General features: G+C 36.5%; 1 protein-coding gene across 1 annotated transcript; it reads left to right on the top strand.

Annotated features, from left to right (window-relative positions):
- Positions 1 to 5876: 5876 nt before the first annotated feature.
- Positions 5877 to 6853, top strand: LOC146907235 (uncharacterized). Its single transcript, XM_085729056.1, has 3 exons — positions 5877 to 6059; positions 6105 to 6265; positions 6427 to 6853. Exons 1-3 carry the CDS (start codon positions 5877 to 5879, stop codon positions 6851 to 6853), a joined length of 771 nt encoding a protein of 256 aa, XP_085585182.1.
- Positions 6854 to 15202: the final 8349 nt, after the last annotated feature.

The raw sequence follows: 15202 nt of genomic DNA, 5'->3' as shown, positions 1-15202 counted from the left end.
CTATAACAAGTAAGTTAAAACTATGACGGCTCTAGTATGCACTACCGTCTAAGTATGCAAGTCCCCACACACGTATAATCAACCGTCAGGTTGTAATGTAGACACGTGGTGACCGTAGGTTTCCCCTTGAGGTTGCCTATAGCCTAGGATTTAGGGGAACTCACTGAGACATTATGTCTCATCCCAATCCTTATTTGTTTCAGATAAGTAGATGGATATGCAAGCTTGAAGGCGGATGGATGTTCAGCAAGTGTGCGTTCGTATCGCTGCAGGATGCTTTGGATTTCAGGAATTAGATTATATATGTATGGTTGAGATGTATTAGGTGAATTACGTATGAACGCAATTTGTTGTATAAATATTCATTCGTATGTATTTAATGTTGTATATTTTAATGTATCCAGTACTAAAAGTAATGCATTTGCTAGACTTTCTAGATACGTCTAGTATGGGTGTTACAAAAGAAACTTGTGAATCCTTGTTCGTGTGTCGTTCCTAGGATATCTAAAAGTTCTACGTCAAAAGGAAAACAATTTTAGGCAAGGACTCTTGTCTGGACTATGATTTAGATTAAAACAATATGTTATGATGTTAAATTTGATGTGCTTCTTGAATTCAACAGATGAGTGAAGAGTTAATTATATTAACTACATTTTGTGTTTAATATACATAAGAACTGTTGTTTAGTAGTTTTGTTAAAATATTTGATGTGATAAATATTTGAATTTTGATAGTTATATGTATGATTGATAATGTGTGAAATTTTGAATTTGTTGATTTATTGATAATGTTGATACGTGAAATCGAGAATAGGAAAATGCTGAAATACATGACAATTTTGTCGTGTAGTTTGCACGAACATGTTTGTAACTACCATTTGCTATTTTTTTTTCAATTTGGATTCAACAGAAAATGACAAATTTTGCCTGTGCTGTATATTTCCTATGAGAAATCATAAAAACATCTCATTTGGTGGTCTAAATACGTGTCTTACCTCACCATTGCTTTGGTAACATTGTTCTTTAATTTATAATATTGGAAGTGGGCTATGTATATCAATTATTGCTTAACATTGTGTTTTAATATACTACTATATCCAAAAGCATCAATAACCAAAAAGAAATCCATTAATAAAGTAAATTGAGTGTTGTTCAACATGTCGTGTGCCTTTCATGTGTTGATTTTGTCGTGCTGTATAGCAGCGCTCTTGAGAATATGATTGATTTGAAGTGACTTTTTGTTTATTTTGATGTTTTATGAAATTTTTGTTAATTATGAAGTTTTAGTGATTTTGTTGAATTGATAGATTATGTGATTTGAGGTATAAAACTTGCATATGTGATTGCGTTACAGGTGCCAAATAAGGCAATTCAATATTTAGTGTCAAATAGGACGAATTCATATTTAACTCTCAAATGGGGCAAATTCATATTTAAGTGTCAAATGGACGATTCATTATTATATGCCAAATGGGGCAATTAAAATTATTATGCAAATTGGAGCGATATCAAGATTATAGTGTCTAGTTGTATTTCATGCATTTGCAACATTGAGTCTTGTGTCTTTTTCGTAGGAAAAAAAAAAGAACATTGAGTCTTTGTTTCTTTTCATAGTACTTTTGGAATGAATAATATTCTAAATAAGAAAAAGATGTATTAGAACAATTCTTAGATGATGGTCGTATATTCCTATTTGATTTCTTAATTTATTATTGATTTTATTACATGAGTGTTGTTAATTTGACTCGAATCACTAGGTTTCCAATTAAAGAGAAATTCTTACATGAACTCTTACCTAAGAGATTATTCTTACACCCAACCAGTTAAAATCAAACATCTCATTAAAATAATAAAAATAATTAATATCATAAATTTTTCTCATTATTTTTAATATTTCTCTCTTCTTTTTCCATTTTCTTTAACCAACAAAAACCACCCACCACCATTTATTGTTTCCATTTCCTTAATTAAAATCACATTTTTTTAAAGTTAATAACATGTGTCATATTTTTATTGGTTGAGTGTAAGAATAATCTTTTAGGTAAGAGTTCATGCAAGAATATCTCCCAATTAAATTGTTTTAAGATTTTTGCTTAAGTTTCTGTTAAGAATTTATTATTGATGAGAAAAAAAAATAGTCTGTGCTTTTAGAAAGAAAAACAAAAAAAAACAGTAGTGTTTTTTAAAACAGAAAGAAATATGCCTTAGATAAAAATCTAGGACGTTACACACTGGCATAAGAGCAATAATATTCCTATAAATATTTTTTTATATTTTAAAGAAATCTAATATTTACTTTCTTTTTTTAATCTGAAAAATCTAATATTTACTTTCTTATGTACCGTTGTAACCATTGGCCAAAAGTTTCCAAAACGAAAATAGGCAACGGTCGGTGGATTGGCACATACTTATTTGAATTTCATATTTCATGAAGTTAAAAGTAAATAAAAACATTAAATACAAATACTAGGAAACACATAAATGTTTTGTTAATTTAGGGCAAAAACATTGAATGCATTTCACATACCTCTTAAAAAAAAAAAGTTGAATGCATTGCAATTTTTCTAAAGTAACTTATGGCTATAAAACAAAAAAGATTATAAATTTATGCCGTATTAAATATCATATACGTAGCTATTAGATTTTTTTGGCTATATATACGACCAGAATTCTGATGCTTATGCACAAATAGTTTTCTTCATTCATACATTTTTTTAAAGGTTATTCATTCATCTATGGATCAGAAAAACAGCTTGGAGGGCCTAGAGGCTAATGTGGAGAAACAAGCGTTGATGGCGGTACCCCTTAACCGTTATAAGACTCTCCGTGAGCAAATTCACGATCATCTCAAGAAGGAATTCGATGTAAGTCATCACTCTAGTTGTATAACTATGATACTACTCCCTAAGCGAAATATATGAACCAAAAAATCATAAAAGTCATTTGATCTTAAATTCTGCCCAAATATATTTGATTTTTTTAATATTTTTTCTTATATTTCATTCTGGTTAGAGAATCAATTGATTGACATTTCATTTTTCTTTGATACCAGATACATGTCAGCAACTTAAAAGCACTAGAATTTGTTAAAGATCCTGAGAATGCTTTGGAAAAGGTTGTATTGGCCGAGGGTGGTGAAAACCAAGTAAATACTCACTCAAAATCTACAATTTCTCTTGTGGTTTTAACTTATGGGAGTGTGGATTTTAATATGTTTGATTTGTTTAACCAATTCACTAGATCCATTAACCTGTATTGATGACAAAGTTTTAGAAAAAGTTTTTCTTCCATTTGTCGTAAAATTATATTGTGGTATGACTTATGTATATGATGGTGTGTATCTTATATAGGTGAAGGAAAAAAAGAGAGGAAGGAAGACCAAAAACGCCAGGACTAGACCAATGTCATGCTCTTTTGACCTTCCTATTTTTTGTTATGATGAAAGCATTGCCATTGAAATGGTAAGCATGGTACTAAAAATCCGTTTGTTTAAGATTATTGAAAAAATCATTTTAATGTTTTAATATATCTGTGTGTGTTTTTTTTTAAATTGTATTGTTAAAAAATAATTTTTATGTTAAAAATGAAAATTAGTTTGATTAGCATTTTAAAAAAATAAATTTTAATTAAAAAAAGAGAAATACAAAATCTCTTTTTATAATGAAAATGAAAATTTATTTATCTTTTTCCCAAAATATCTACATAATGATCTCTTAATTATTTATATTAAAATCACTTTTGGATGTTCATAGGAATTTCGCTGGGTGGTGCGTGCTTTGATGTTTTTTAATCTCTTAGGCCTCTCTGTTAGTGTTTCCCTATATTTGGGTCTCTCTGTCTATTTATATTTCTTATCATGTGTTGATCCTTTTTAGAATGGTTGAAGTACACCTTGTTTACCAAAATAAAAATCAATCAATTTTTTTTCTCTAGAAAATGATTTTCAAAAGAGAAGGTATCCAAAACAAATTTTCATTTGAAGTAGTTTTTAGATTATTTTCATATACTCTTTGTAAAGGAATTTGTAACAAACCGATGAAACTTCGGAAAGTGATTATTTCTATTATGAAAAGTGATTTTTTTTTTTTTACAAAATGATTTGTAAAAATTGGACTATTAGTGTTGTCATTTGTAATAAATTGCTATTTTTATTTTTCTTGTTTGTATTTAGTAATTATATAATATCATTATGGCAATTTTTCAACAGATACTTGCAACCCCTCCAAAGAATTATAATCCAAAAAAAGACGGGGATATTACTCCATTTGAACGTCGAAGATTTACAGTCACTGAAAGAGCAAGGAACTGGAAAATGGAAATGAGCAAAAGAGATGATAACCGAATGTGTGATGTTGTAAGATACCGTTACAAACATTTTTTTTTTTAAAAATAACATGAATTTCTTTTTATATTAAATTTTCAATATATTTAAACTGTGACAAATCCCCTAGAAAAAACAAATTGTGACAAATTAATATTCCACAAGTTTTTTATATTATAAATTCAATAAATTTGACATTATATGACAACTAAAATTTTGTATAATCTATGCAGTATTCTACACATTTACCTTCAAACGAAAGATTCCGCTCTAAGCCTGAACTGATTCGATTCATACTCCATGAATCTCTTCCAAACAATGCAAGGAAGGAGAGAAAGTTTGCCGAATCTGCTGCTAAACGTGATGTAAATTATATTTATTATTTAAACAATGAATTAATGAAGTGCAATATGTTTCAACATTTTAATAACATGAAACTTTTTTTTTGCTGCAGGGGGCTGAGATGATAATTTGCTCTAAAAGGAGTAAAATTTGTCCAACGGTACCTCAAGGTACGGAAACTGAGAGCAAGATGATAGAATATTTTCCTAACGAAAGTGTGAATAATGAGATGGAGGGTGACTCAACTGGAGAGGGTAAATATGAAAAATGAGATGAAGACATACAAATATGCTCGAGTAAAATGGAGAGTGGATCTAGTTCAAATGTCATGAGTGATCCAACGGTGGAAAGATGCGAAAATGAAGACTATTTTGACGGTCCTTTAGGAGGTGTAGAACTTGTTTCAAATATACATTAACTTGCATCTCATTGTTGTAGAAATATTATAAAGATTAATATATAAATTGAAATTACAATTTGTTTTTTATTTGCAAAATTAATATATCGTTGAGGAGTAAAAACATATTACAAACGGCACTCCTATCCATTACAAAGTAGACATAAGCTAGCTAACAAAAAGAGCAACCTAAAAAATGGTAAGGCAAAACAAAAAATTAAAGAACAAGTAGAAAAGTACACCTTCTACTAAAGACCAATAATGACACAAAATAGGAAGAAAAAAAAAAGTCCAACAAAACTATGGCTCTAAAAGATAAAGACCAACCCGAACTTTAAAGCATAAGTAACATTCCAAGAGTAGGGCTTGCCAACATTATTTGGATCCTAAAACAAGCTTTAAAAAGCTTTAAACAAAGAAATCAACATAATAAAATAAAGGTATTTTTTAATATTAATATTATTAATATTATTTGAAGACTCGTTGATCCATCTTTCATGCTTGGGAAAATGGCTCTGCTAGGGTTACAAATCTAGCTGTGCGCCGTATTCATTTTGATCACCGTTCATGCTTTATCCATCTTTCAAAGCCACTAATTATTATTGGTTTTCTTTCATTTGTTGTAATCGGTGGTCAACACATCAGAAAATTGGCATTATACAATTCCATTCGGTTGTGGTAATTCATTTGTGAAGGTGCTACTATATCATTCCACCAACTACAACAAGATAGGTGCTTCTGCAATTTCACGTGAAGGGTTTGCGATTTTTGTTTCCCTCATCTCTTCTCGTTGATTGTTGCTTCAAGGCTCTATGCCATGCCGTTCGATTGGCAGGCAGAATTAGCATCATCGGCTTCTCTGCCGTCAGTTCCGGTACGTATCGTTCTAACAGCAGCAACCTCTACTTCGGCTACAGTTGCACAATCGACCGCCCCACCAAAATCCTTGGCTGCAGTAGGGGGTTCTCGCTCTCCTCCGACGGCAGAACCTCCTTATCCGGTACCTTGCATTAAAGGTGATTCCCTTTCGATACGAATATGCTAGGATGAATACGTTAAAGGCCTGGAAGATTGTCAATATGCATTACGTGGGAGACTAACCTTGTCTAAAGGCGACAAACCTTACACCGCTCGCGATTTAGCCTCCAAACTTGGCAAGATTTGGAAGATTGTCCATCAATGGAAGATGGTTCCTCTTGGTCGGGGGTTTCTACGATTTTTTATTTGAACATCAGGATGATTTCAGTCGGACTTGGACAGCGGGTACGGTTTCACTACAACCAACCAGGACTCCTTCGCCTCTCCCAATGGACGAAGGATTTTAACCGCAACGCTCAGACATGAACACACGCCTCTTTATGGATCAGACTTGTAGCGTTGCCTCAGGAGTATTGGCGCGAAAGAACATTGAAAGAAATTGCGAGCGCGGTGGGTACCCCTATTTCTATTGATGGACCGACACGTAATAGTGCTTTCGGACACTATGCACGCATTCTTGTGGACATTTACTTATCGAAGTGGGTTTATGCTGAAATCCTTGTTGAACGGGAGGGATTTTCTTTTAACGTAGAAGTTCAATATGAAAGACGCCCTTTGTTCTGTCATCATTGTTATGTCATTGGACATAATGTCATGAATTGTAAGAGGTTGAACCCAGAGGTTGTCAAGGTCCCTGGCCGTGGGAAGAAGCAGGTTACTGATGCAGCTAGCAATCCACCGCGTGTTGGCATGGGAACGCGTGGCATGCCCCAAAGAATTTGGTGGAATGGGGTTCCAAAATTTCAAAGCTTTTAATCTCGCAATGGTAGCTAAGCAAGGATGGCGCTTTCTGTCTAATCCTGAATCTCTGGTTGCTAGAATATTTAAATCAAGGTACTTTCCCCGTTCTTCATTTATGGGTGCACAACTCGGATATAACCCGAGCATTGCTTGGCGGAGTATTTGGAATTCGCGTCAGTTACTTTTCTACGGATGTAGGTGGACAATTGGAAAGGGGCAACAGGTCAGCGTGATGAATGATCCATGGGTTCAAGGTGTCCATGGTAGCTGGATTCAATCCCCACAAAGCCAATGTGTGCACGGTTTGTGTGTGTCTGATTTGATAGTTGATGAGGAGCGAGTTTGGGATATTGATAAGCTTGAATCTTTGTTTCCAGACGATATGATGCAAGCTATTCTCGACACACCACTATTTGCAGAGGTTCATAATGATCAAATAGCGTGGATGATGGAACGTAGTGGGAGGTATATTGTTAAAACTGGTTATAAATTGGCTATGATGGAGTTATTACATACTGGTCGGTTCCATGTTGAAGGAGAGTGGCATAGAATCTGGAAGGTGAACTCCCCTCATAAAGCACGTAACTTATTATGGAGGACTTGCAGGGGGTGTGTCCCGACGCGTCTCCGTCTACAAGCTCGACATGTACAATGTGAGGTGATATGTCCCTGGTGTGATACGGCTGTCGAGGATGATTGGCATGCTTTTGTGGGATGTACAGTGGCACATGAGAGTTGGTATTGGGCAGGGCTCTCGACTGTGCTGCAATCACGAGTTAACACTGTGAGCAGTTTGGCAGATTTAGTTTTTGACATATGTTGTTCCGAAAGCCGAGGCATTGCTAGTCGGGTGGCTTTACTTCTTTGGCAAATTTGGGCTGCACGTAATGATGTCATTTGGAATGACGCTCATCATACTTCAACAAGCATTGGGAGGACATCACTAGATGCATGGCAGCAATGGCAGGAGGTTCATAAACAACCCTCACTATCGGTTGTGCAACACAGGCAAAATAGAGTGCAAGGTAACAACTCAGTTTGGGAGAAACCGCGCGAGACATGGTTGAAGTGCAATGTGGATGCCGCGTTCCATGGTTGTAGCCATATTACATCTTTTGCGTGTTGTGTTAGAGACTCCCGTGGACAATTTATTCGGGCTCAAACGAAATGGCAGAGGGCAAATATGACAATTTTGAAGGGGGAGGCATTAGCCTTACTCGATGCCAGTCACTTTGCTGAGGGGAACAGATGGGACCGAGTTGTCTTCGAGTCGGACTCAGCTACTCTAGTGCAAGCTCTATCGTCTTCGGGCCATGGTGATTCGGAGTTCTATGCTATTGTTTCTAGTATTATTTATCAGTTATCTTTACATTCCAACTTCATGGTGAAGTTTGTTAGGAGACAAGCGAACATGGTTGCTCATACTTTAGCTATGACAGCCTGTTCTTGGGCTAGTCACCGTATTTTTTATTCTTATCCTTCTTGTATTGAACATTGGTTGATTAATGATAATAGTTAAATTTGCATTGGTCAAAAAAAAAAAAGATCCTCTGTATCTATTTTTTTAATTTTTTAAACAAGGCTAATCAAAACAAAAGAAAAAAATAATAAGAAACAAATAGAAAAATCAAGCAACTATTCTTTTGAGAAGAAATTTCCAGATGCATAGCTGATGAACAAAAAGACTAACAAGTGTACTAGTGAGTCATCAAGTCGTAATACTTATAGAAAAGAGTTTGTCTCCATAGAGATTGTCTAGTTTTAACGTAACTACTGCAATATTGATTAGATTAATAGTAACTATTGTTTTACGATTTAAAATATACCGAACGAAATTACTGGGTGAGTCACGACCAGGTCGCCTTCTTTAAGACGTTTCGCGGCACTACCCCAGTTTGTGCAAGGTAGACTAACAACCACGCCGTCTCCAGGATAAAACAGCCCAGATCACTGTTACGAGTATATACTGCACAGTATATAGTCGTTCGAGAATTACACGTCAAAGTATGGTTCAATCATTTGATCGAAGTCACTCGATACGATACGTAACCGCTCTATTCGAAACCGACGGGACAAAAAGGAGTAGAAGATGAAGAATGATTCGTTAACACAAATCGGAGGGAGAAGAGAGAAACCGCACAGGAAGCATCAACTGTGAGATTTGGTGTGAAGAATGAGTGGGGCGAGCCCTCCTTTTATAGGCAGAGTTCGTAACAAAAAGACGGGTTACTTGGGGATTAAGTCTGCTTAATCCTTAAGCAAACGCGTTTTACGCGTGACTTGGGGATTAAGTCTGCTTAATCCTTAAGCAAACGCGTTTTGTTTCTTAATTGGAAATATCCGGAATTTTTTGGATACGCGTTTTGGATCGGGTCGGATTGTAACACATCAATTTGTTACGCATAACGCTTTCGTATAATGAAAAATTAATTAATTAATTAATTTAACATTTTCAAGTGACAAAAAAATATATATCAATTTTTTAACCCACGACCCAAGCCCAAGCCCGGCCCGGCCGGACGGACGGCGTCGTCGTCGCGCGCGTGATATATATATTTTGTAAGCGTTCACCCGTTCACAAAAATGGGTACCCCAGGGGCACACCCTTGGAGGTCACCCCACCCTTATATAAACACTTACTAGTTGGGGTGACTCTCCAATGTGGGACATTTTTAAGTCATATACCCACACACTAGTTTCTCATAGTGTTTTCATTCCAATTTTCTCACTAGAATTAACAAGTGTTCCAACAATCCCCCACTTGACTTCAAAATGGTTTCGAGAAATAACGTAAAACGTTTCCATAAGATTTGTTAATATACAAAGGTGTTGCCAACAACTTGAACCTTTGCATAGTGGAAGGTATTCTGATTTAACAAGAGTTGCTTACAACATTGAACTCTATCTCAGACATAGAATCCACACTCAAACCTTTTCGTAGGTGTATTCTAAAAGCCCGTGCGTTTTTATAAGGCCCTGCACGTGTATCCCGGTTTTAACGAATGCTCTAGGAATTCTGCCTCGAAATTCCATAGGACCGGCCTAAGTTCCACATTCGTATAGGTGAGTCTATCAAGGGTACTCCTGTAGCTGTGTACCCCACTCAACATAGAGTATAGATCTCATTAAGAGTTACTATTACCTCATCCTTCTTTCGCTGCAGGATCATGCTTTCTATATTCTTTCTCTCATAGCATGTTCTACCACTTCATGACTTGTGTTTACCCATTGAACCTAAATCTTGGGATCTCCAGTCATATAGGTCGGGTTACCATCATTCAGTGGGCTATAGACATTAGTCCCATCCTACTGGATGTTTCTCGGACTTTCTCTCTATTAAGTCCTTTCGTCAAAGGATCAGCTAAGTTTTCATTCGTACATACAAAATCAACTCTAACCGCTCCATTAGAGATACACTCTCTAATCGTGCTGTGTTTTCGCCTTATCTGTCGTCTCTTACCATTGTAATAACGATTCTTAATCTTTGCAGTAGCCGTGGTACTATCACAATGAATTAACACAGCCGGTAACAGTTTCTCCCATAAAGGGATTTTAGCTAGCAAGGATCTTAGCCAACTTGCTTCTTCACAAGCAGTAGCTAGTGCTATCATCTCAGATTCCATTGTGGACTGAGCCAGAATGGTCTGCTTCTTAGACTTCCAAGAAACAGCTCCTCCAGCTATGCTAAATATATAGCCGCTGGTCGCTTTGGAATCATCCGACAAGGTGTTCCAATCTACATCACTGCACCCTTCAAGTACAGCAGGGTATTTTTGATAATGCAGTCCTAAAGTCATAGTCCCTTTCAGGTATCTCATGACTCTCTCAATAACATGCCAATGTTCCTTGCTTGGCCTACTTGTAAATCTGCATAAGAGTCCCACGACATAGGCAATGTCGGGTCTAGTACAATCAGTGGCATATCTAAGACTGCCAATGATGCTCGCATATTCAGTTTTTCTAACACCATCTCCAGTGTTCTTAAAAAGTTTTACACTTGGATCATAGGGTGTGCTTGCAGGTTTACTATCAATGTAGTTGTATTTCCTTAATATCTTCTCAACGTAATGAGACTGATCCAAGGAAATTCCTTTATCTGATCTAGTGATTTTGATGCCAAGGATTACATCAGCTTCTCCTAGGTCCTTCATATCAAAGTTGTTACTCAACAGTGATTTCACAGAATTTATGGCAGGAATGTTTGACCCAAATATGAGTAGGTCGTCTACATATAGACATATGATAGTGCAAATGTTTTTATCATAATACATTTGTCACTTTCATTCACTTTGAACTCATTCGTAATCATTAAGTTGTCAAACTTTTCATGCCATTGCTTAGGGGCTTGTTTTAGACCATACAGAGATTTGTCTAACTTACAGACTTTGCTTTCCTGTCCATGGACTACAAAACCTTCAGGTTGTTCCATATAGATTTCTTCTTCCAACTCACCATTCAAAAAAGCAGTTTTCACATCCATTTGGTGTACTATCAAGTTATAAACAGCAGCCAAGGAAATTAGTACCCTTATGGATGTGATTCGAGTAACTGGTGAATAGGTATCGAAAAAATCTATATTTTCTCTTTGTCTGAAACCTTTGGCTACAAGGCGTGCCTTGTATTTATCAACAGTTCCATCAGGTTTCAGTTTCTTTTTTCAAAATCCATTTACAAGCTATTGGTTTGCAGCCTGGAGGCAGTTCAGTCAAGTGCCAAGTTTCGTTAGACCGTAGAGAATCCATTTCATCATTTATGGCTTCTTGCCATAGGTCAGCATCCAAGGAAGACAGAGCTTCCTTAAGATTTGATGGATCCTCTTCTAATGTATTGACCACATATTCAGGTCCATACTCTTTAGCAGTTCTTGCTCTCTTACTTCTTCGATGTTCTGTTACATCAGTTATGATGTTCTTATCACTATCCTTAATCACCGGAGTGTGATCAGGTGTAGTGTTCATATTTGCGCCCCCACTATCTCTTGATAGAAAGGGAAATTTCGTTTCATAGAAATCGGCGTCATTTGATTCTATGATCACCTTAGCCTTTAGGTCATAAAACCTATATGCTTTACTGTTCAAGGCATACCCAATGAATACACATTCATGGCTCTACTTGCTAGTTTGACTCTCTTGGGATTAGGAATCCTTACATAGGCTAGACAGCCCCATGTTCGAATGTAAGACAAATTTGGTTGTCTTTTCTTCAAAATTTCATAAGGAGAAATTTTGTTCTTAGTTTTAGGTACTCTATTTAGCACGTATCTAACAGTTAATAAAATTTCCCCCCACCAATGAGGCGCTGCACCAGAATTAAGCATGATGGCAACTACCAACTCGGTAAAGGTTCTATTTTTTCTTTCCGCTTTACCGTTCATCTCAGGAGAGTAAGGTGCGGTTGTTTCATGAATGATTCCGTGCTCTTTATAATACTCATTGGATGTGTGTGATAAATATTCAGTGCCTCTGTCACTTCGATAGCGCTTGATTCTTTTATTGAATTGAGTTTCAATTTCTTTGACAAAATTTTTAAACATATCAAGCGCATCACTTTTGTTTTTCATTAAATACACATAAGTGTAATCATAGCAATCATCGATAAAAGTTATAAAGTATCTTTGCCCGTTTCTAGTCAAGTTACCATCAAGTTCGCATATATCAGAATGTACTAATTCAAATGGTTCGGTTTCTCTTATTACAGATTTATGAGATCCTTTTGTTATTTTTGCTTGACTACAAAACTGACATTTTTCAAATTCATTCAAAGATAATTTAGGAATTAAATCGAGATTGCTCATATTAAAAATGATTCGTTTATTAACGTGACAGAGTCGTGCATGCCAAATATTAAAATCACACAACATATAAGCAGAAGGAGAAATTTTATTCATAAGATTCAACTTAAACATACCATCAGTAGCATACCCTTTCCCAACAAAAACCCCATCCTTAGTAATAGAGTACATATCACATGCTATGATTTGTTCAAAACCAGCCTTATTCAATAAAAAACCAGAAACTAAATTCTTCCTAATTCTAGGAGTGTGCATCACATCCTTCAATATGAGAGTCTTCCCGGAGGTGAATTTCATCTCCACAACTCCGGTTCCAGCAACTTCAGTGGTGTGAGAATCTCCCAACAGCACCTTCTGATCTTCAGCAGCAGTGTATGTCTTGAACATAGCACGTTCATAACAGACATGGCGAGAGGCACCAGTGTCTATCCACCAACCATCAGATCCACCCACCATGTTGATTTCAGTTATCATTGCAGTATACGGCTGCTCCTCATTTGTTGTCAAGTGAGCCTGAGCTTGAGCCGGTTTAGTGGATGGGTTTTTACACTTTCGTGCCATATGACCTGGTTGTCCGCAATTGTAGCAATTAAATGGTTGAGCAGGGTCATTCTTTGATGGTTGAGCTCTTGGGACCTTTTGTGGGTTCCCATTCTTATTTCGATTGGAATTCTTATTTGCATGACAGTTCTGATTCTTAAATTGTTTGCCAGCAGGCTTCAGAATAGCACCCACAGATTTCTTTTTAGTGTTGTTGTTCGAGACAGCAAACACCTCTTCATTCAGTTCTTGTTTTCTTGCCTCTTCTTCAATACGAAGTTGAGTAATCATACTTTCAAGAGAAAACTCCTTAGTCTTATGCCTAAGGGCATTCTTGAAGTCCTTCCAAGCAGGGGGCAGTTTATCAATTATCACAGCAATCTGAAACTGCTCAGGTAATTGAATTCCTTCAACAAAAATCTCATGAGCAATATTCTGAAGCTCCTGAGATTGTTCTTCGACAGATTTCTCGTCGTTCATTTTATAGTTTATTTACCGGCTCACAGCAAATTTCTTTGAGCCAGCCTCTTCAGTGTTATATTTATTCTGAAGAGCATCCCAAACATCCTTAGCTGTCTTATGAATCAGATGCAGATCATATAGATGATCCGCGAGATAGTTCAATATGTAATTCTTGCACAGGTAATCCTCTTCTTGCCAGAGGAGTATATCCTTTTCAGTCTGTTTCACCTTTTCAGCATGTTCGGTAGTAAGCCTTTCCAACTCAGCATTTGCTGCAGATATAGAAGCATCTGTAGCCACTGCTATCTTACCGTTACTAGTCGTTTCCATAGGAACCGACATCGATGGTATCACAGGTATGTTATCCTTCAAGACGTGGGCAACCTTTTTCGTAGTTAGAAAAAACATCATCTTTGTTTGCCAACGCTTGAAGTTACTACCGTGAAACTTAAACGGTTTGTTGAAATCGACAGCTGTTCCAGATATAGTAATTTCGTTGTTGGTATTCATGGTTTCAGAAACGTCTTAAAATTGTTTTTTTACGATTTAAAATATACCGAACGAAATTACTGGGTGAGTCACGACCAGGTCGCTTTCTTTAAGACGTTTCGCGGCACTACCCCAGTTTGTGCAAGGTAGACTAACAACCACGTCGTCTCCAGAATAAAACAGCCCAGATCACTGTTACGAGTATATACTGCACAATATATAGTCGTTTGAGAATTACACCTCAAAGTATGGTTCAATCGTTTGATCGAAGCCACTCGATACGGTACGTAACCGCTCTATTCGAAATCGACGGGACAAAAAGGAGTAGAAGATGAAGAATGATTCGTTAACACAAATCGGAGGGAGAAGAGAGAAACCGCATAGGAAGCATCAACTGTGAGATTTGGTGTGAAGAATGAGTGGGGCGAGCTCTCCTTTTATAGGCAGAGTTCGTAACAAAAAAACGGGTTACTTGGGGATTAAGTCTGCTTAATCCTTAAGCAAACGCGTTTTACGCGTGACTTGGGGATTAAGTCTGCTTAATCCTTAAGCAAACGCGTTTTGTTTCTTAATTGGAAATATCCGGAATTTTCTGGATACGCGTTTTGGATCGGGTCGGATTGTAACACATCAATTTGTTACGCGTAACACTTTCGTATAATGAAAAATTAATTAATTAATTAATTTAACATTTTCAAGTGACAAAAAAATATATATCAATTTTTTAACCCACGACCCAAGCCCAAGCCCGGCCCGGCCGGTCGGACGGCGTCGTCGCCGCGCGCGATATATATATTTTGTAAGCGTTCACCCGTTCACAAAAATGGGTACCCCAAGGGCACACCCTTGGAGGTCACCCCACCCTTATATAAACACTTACTAGTTGGGGTGACTCTCCAATGTGGGACATTTTTAAGTCACATACCCACACACTAGTTTCTCATAGTGTTTTCACTCCAATTTTCTCACTAGAATTAACTAGTGTTCCAATAGTAACAAATGGGGGGTTTGCATGTGAAAAATGGGTTTGTTTTAATTCCTTAAGTGAGAGTGAGAAAACGACTAGATCTTGTTAAATGTTC

Source organism: Medicago sativa, chromosome 7 (genome assembly GCF_051527215.1).
Source record: "Medicago sativa cultivar Bolivia chromosome 7, Bolivia_mono, whole genome shotgun sequence".
Classification (NCBI taxonomy): domain Eukaryota; kingdom Viridiplantae; phylum Streptophyta; class Magnoliopsida; order Fabales; family Fabaceae; genus Medicago; species Medicago sativa.
This window is presented reverse-complemented; position numbering and strand designations above follow the sequence as displayed.